This window comes from Lactuca saligna, chromosome 5 (genome assembly GCF_052625555.1).
Source record: "Lactuca saligna cultivar CGN05327 chromosome 5, ASM5262555v1, whole genome shotgun sequence".
Classification (NCBI taxonomy): domain Eukaryota; kingdom Viridiplantae; phylum Streptophyta; class Magnoliopsida; order Asterales; family Asteraceae; genus Lactuca; species Lactuca saligna.
In genome coordinates this window covers 116,712,652-116,717,795 of record NC_136421.1, presented here as the reverse complement: position 1 = coordinate 116,717,795, position 5,144 = coordinate 116,712,652, and the positions used below count along the sequence as shown (strand labels likewise).

Sequence of the window (5,144 nt, the reverse complement as noted above, 5' to 3'; positions counted from 1 at the left end):
CCAATTATAGTTTATTATGAAGGCTTTGTTAAGTCCATTTATATAATCAAATACATAAATACATGTAAGTTATCATGTCTAGATGTTTTAAAAGATTATAACATATAAACTTACATCCAAACACAAGTATAAAAACATTTAGTATGATGAAGACAATTTCCAGTTTTTGACTTTTCTGTCCATGTTTTTATAAAAATTATAGAAAAATCATCGTAAGTCGAAATCTGGATCCGTAAACTCTCAGAGCTTATGAAATGATTCTACTTTGTCCATAATATTGTTCCCTGACCTGAAGTGGTTCCTAACCAGAGTGAAAATGTTCATTTTAACAGATTTGTTCGAAAATGTTCTGAAATGATAAGCAGTATTGGAAAAATCACCATAAATTCTTAAATATCGTATGAATGCGTGTGAGTAGTCCTTAAAAAGGAATAGACCTGAAATATTTTCATATTGAAATTTTTTGAAATATATGAAATTTAAGTTGGGAAAAACAGTCGGTGAACAGACCCCAACTTTTCTGTAGAAAGCTGATTTTTAAGCTTAGATATGTTTTGGTGACATAACTTGACTACTAGAAAAATAGTCTTTTACGACATGCAATTAATACCACACACTGATAGAGGACGTGCATTTGTGTTTGCCCTAAAAATTAATGTCAATTTTCCAAAATTTGAAGGATAGAGAACACGCATTTTTGTGCGCCCTAAAATTAGTGTCCAACAAAAAAAACACTGAGGGAATCTATCATAAAAAGTGTGTCGTGTAAATGTGTCGTTTTATATTTTTTTTTATAAAGGCACGGTTCTCCGTTGTTTTGATAATCTATGGCGAGAAATGAATTCCCAAAAACTAAACAGCCGCCTGATTCATCTCCTTCTTCTCCCTCTAAAATCCTCTAACAAAAAACCCTAATAATCCTTCTTTGCTTGATTCATCTCCTTTTTCTCCTTACAAAATCCTCAAACAAAACATTCTAATAGTCCATTTGAAGCAGCCCTCTTCCTCTACCTCTTCATTCTCTCTCTCTCTCTCTCTCTCTAGAAAACCCTAATTACCCTTATGGTTTTCTGAAACAGGTTCATCCGCTCTTGTCTCCGCTACTATCGGACCATTACAGTCCCCCACCAGATCGCTAAAATAATAGCCACCGATGCACCACTTCACCCTTCTGGTTCGTTATCCCCATCCCTTTATGTCTGCGATCGAAAATGGAGATGATGGCCACCACTACTACTCCATTACGCACGTGTCGATCTGTCTGCATACACATCCCACCACAATGTACAATCGTTTCAAAATACCCTAGCCAAACAAGCCCCTTCCTCTATTCTCATTCCATGCTTGTGAACAATGAAGGCTGAAGCAACGAAAACCCTATAACTTTGTCTTAATTGTTTCATGGTGGTTGACAAGCTTTTCCTTGTGTATGAGTTACCACTATCATCGCAGTCATCTAACGGTTCTAACAAAAAGGAAAAAAGCTAGGTTTGTGTATTTTTAAACGCGATATAGATATTCTCTTGCAGTTTCTTTCAGTTACTAAGATGCTGACAACCAAGAGGTTTTTAATTTTTATGAATGTTAATCGAATTGGAAACAAGAAACAAGGTGGAAACATTCAAGTGTAACTCCACCATTTTGAGAAATCTCCACTATTACGAAGATGCCATGGTATAATCGTCATATGTAGCTCCTTTCTTCTATTATTTTCTAAAACAATTCATAACCAATAACGTTGCAATATATTGAATTGATAGTGTTTTTTTAATCTTGTACCGTGCTGATTATGAGCCCCCATTCCTTAGAGGCTGCATAGAGGAAGAAGCCCATCATCAATGGAACAAAAATACTTTGAAAATGGAAGTTGGCAATGTCAACAACAAGCATTTTGTATTATCTCTCAAGGTCGTAAGTGGTCTTGATCCTTGTGAGGATGAAAATATGAGTGTGAGAGGTGATTCAATGGAGAGAGATGAAGATTGCCAATCTAATAGTTAGGTAACTAAAGTGTATAATATACTATTTTATTTTATAAACTTAATTTATACTTTTATAAATTCTCATGCTAATATACTATTTATTTTCCGGCCAACCTTTCTGATGACAAATACACAATGGCCCAATAGGTAATAGTATTAATATACATATCAATCTTTTAATTTCTTCATTAAAATCATTTTCACACATTTAAAATTATATAATTAGACAATTTTTGTATGAAATTATTATAAGGTATAAAAGATCTTCTGGACTCTGCATCCATAGACATGGGTTTTCTGATCTTCATCGTTTAATCCAATCTAAAACAGATGGAAAGCTGGTTGAGTTGAATCATCATCAACATACTGAGTACTTTGGCTATTAGTATCGTTGATTTTATGATATTCATATCATTTTGTGATATTCATATCATTTTGTTTATGGATATAAATCATATAATGTTATTATTTTTTATGTAGTTTGACAAGAACACACGCATCATTGCTTTTTCAGCTGATTGGATTAAGCTTGTAGATGATAAGATACTAAATGAAAATTAATCATACCCGCTGTCGCATCATTGGGACAGGCTGCCGATTTTGTTGCATAGGACTTGCTCCATGTCTTCCACCCATGTGTTGACCTTGTTGACCTTGTTGCACCACTGGAACAAAGAAGTTTTGCATGGGACCCCTGCCCGGCCTCATTCCGGGCACCAGCTACTAGTGGTAACCGAATCCAACTTGGGGAGGAATTATAGCAGGTAGGGCCTACCCCTAAAATAGTTGCTGCCCCATTCTTGGTCCACCTGGAGGATACATTGGCATACGTGGCGCCATCATTGAAGGTGCCATTGCGACTAGCCTCATTTGTGAGAATTGAGCCTAAAATCAACAAATTACAAATGTTTTAAAAACCAATTAACAAATCATAATTATTTCCTGGTAAATCATTTACCTGAAGCCATGTCCTTCTTTGTTCCGAGCAAGTGCAACATAAAGTGGTTTGCTAGCAATCATTTTCCCATTCATCTCACTAAGCTGTAAATGTAACACAATTAAAAACCTCGTTAATTTTTCGTTAAACTTTTTTAAATAATATAGTCCACAATATATATATTAAATCTTACAGCTCGAGAAGCCTCTTCAGTAGACGAAAAGGCAACAAAACCAGAATCTCTACTGATTCCGCTAGGATCACGCATAACCTAGTAACACAAAACCAAAAAAAGGTTATCTTTTTTTATGATTTTCCCAAAATACCCTTTAATTAATTAACTAATTAATGAAGCTAAATTTAGAAGCTAACCTTGCAGGAAGTGATAGTACCCTACTCAACGAAAATCTGCTTAAGCTTATTTTACAGAAAGGGGTATTACCACAGATGATGCGCAAGCATGCTGCTCGACTAGGTAAAACTTTTTTGAATCAATAGTGTTAAAAATAATATACCAAGGGAATCAAAGTGTAATTTTATATTACTATCAGATGGTTCTTGGAAATTAAACTGTGTGCAGTATGCTGATGGTGTTACATTTCCCAAAAGAAGCAGACAGTTTGTTTGGAGAGCTGGAGGTGAAATGTGCAAGACTGCTTCACATCTTGCTCTTTATGTTGCGACTATTTAGTCCACATAAAACAACTTTGATGTTCGTTATTCGTGATAAAACAAGGGTAAGTTATGTTGTGCAACACGTGTTTTTAAAGAATGAAAAAGTTGGATAGCATTTGATGTAATTATCCTTTTGTTTCTGTATAGACCCCCCTTGAAAACTTAGAACCTGTTCTGAGGGAAGATATCCAGAAGGTAATTATAGTTAATAGTTATTAATTATTTATGGTATTACTCCACAGTTAACACAATTGCAACACTTATAATGCTCTGTTCTTTGTCCCAGATTTGGGATTTTGTCCCTAAGCCAGAAGCCCACAAACAGACTCCATTGAGTGACTTTTTTGTTGTAGAAGTTTTTGCACTTTCTAGTTTTGAAGAGAAAGAAGAACAATTTAAGGAGAAGGTATGATAGAGATGACTTTTTTATAATACAAATTTGATTAAAATCAGTTTTAATTTGATGTGAAATAGGTTGCTTTGGACTGAGTTGATGAGTACATATACACTTAGATGATGCAGGAAACTGGTGATCAGCGCAGTCCATGTAAGTTTCCATAAAAAAATTATAAATTATATTCTTTGAAAAAATTGCTAGATTGGAAGGTTTAAAAGTAGAATGTCCTAATAAGAATTAATTTTCAAAGAAGAATGAAAATGACAAGTGATTTTGTGTTGTGTTTATAGGGTTGATGAAAGTGAATAGCTATGGAGTTAGAAGAGGAAAAGAAAGCTCAAGCTGAAAGAGATAAGATGCTGTAAATGCAAGTGTTGCATTTTTCATTTCAATTGTTAGTATAGAACACAAAGTAGATTAGATGAATGTAAATTTATATATTGTCAGAAATAGAATTGTATGACATTAAATTTTATGCAATGGATTGTATTTTTTGTATACGGTATTTTTTTTGTATTATGAGACATTATAAGCAAATTTAATTTAAAAATTAATAAATATATAATATTTTTTTAACATTTAAATTTACAAAACGGAAGAATGTGTGTCATCTTCATTTATGACATGACCTTTCTTGACCGTTTTTAAAGATACGCATTGCAAGTCATAAATGCGCGTCCTCTATAGACGACGTGCAAAAGCATGCCATCTGTCGTTATGACAGGGCCTTCCTTGATGCGCATTTGCACGTCGTTTAAGCATTTTACGACATGCATTGTGCGTTGTAAAAGGCTCTTTTTCTAGTAGTGCTTATATTTTTAGTTTGCAAAGCCTTTAGATCATCCAAATAAGATTTTTTACTTGTACTCCCCCCTCCCTAAAAACTTGGAAAAACTCGAAAATGAAGGGGTATGAACTCACCTTGAGCGGACTTATGAGTTGTTTGAAGAGATGAGGTGGAGATTGCAAGCCTAAAACACTTGAATGTGTTTGATGAACTCTTTCAAGATTATGTTACCCTAAGGATGTTAACACATAATAATGTGTGTAAATAGGATGAAATTTACATAATGTTGTGCTAAATGACTAGTGGATCATGAAAATACTTACTAAAAACCATAGGACCAATTTAGGGATGATGATCTTGGAAGAA

The 5,144-nt window shown here is 34.0% G+C and overlaps 1 protein-coding gene and 1 pseudogene across 2 annotated transcripts; one reads left to right on the top strand and one right to left on the bottom strand.

The window, feature by feature from the left end:
- Positions 1-2,543: 2,543 nt before the first annotated feature.
- LOC145045639 (polyadenylate-binding protein 8-like) lies at positions 2,544-3,381 on the bottom strand (annotated as a pseudogene). The gene is made up of 5 exons (XR_013681865.1): positions 3,376-3,381; positions 3,292-3,336; positions 3,113-3,190; positions 2,941-3,023; positions 2,544-2,867 (listed from the first exon to the last, which is right to left on the bottom strand). The product of XR_013681865.1 is annotated as a polyadenylate-binding protein 8-like (transcript).
- Positions 3,308-4,408, top strand: LOC144998411 (protein ROOT HAIR DEFECTIVE 3 homolog 1-like). The gene is made up of 6 exons (XM_078958186.1): positions 3,308-3,394; positions 3,471-3,656; positions 3,742-3,789; positions 3,881-4,000; positions 4,069-4,141; positions 4,282-4,408. Exons 2-5 carry the CDS (start codon positions 3,501-3,503, stop codon positions 4,081-4,083), a joined length of 339 nt encoding a protein of 112 aa, XP_078814312.1. The 5' UTR covers positions 3,308-3,394; positions 3,471-3,500; the 3' UTR covers positions 4,084-4,141; positions 4,282-4,408.
- The last annotated feature ends 736 nt before the right edge of the window (positions 4,409-5,144 follow it).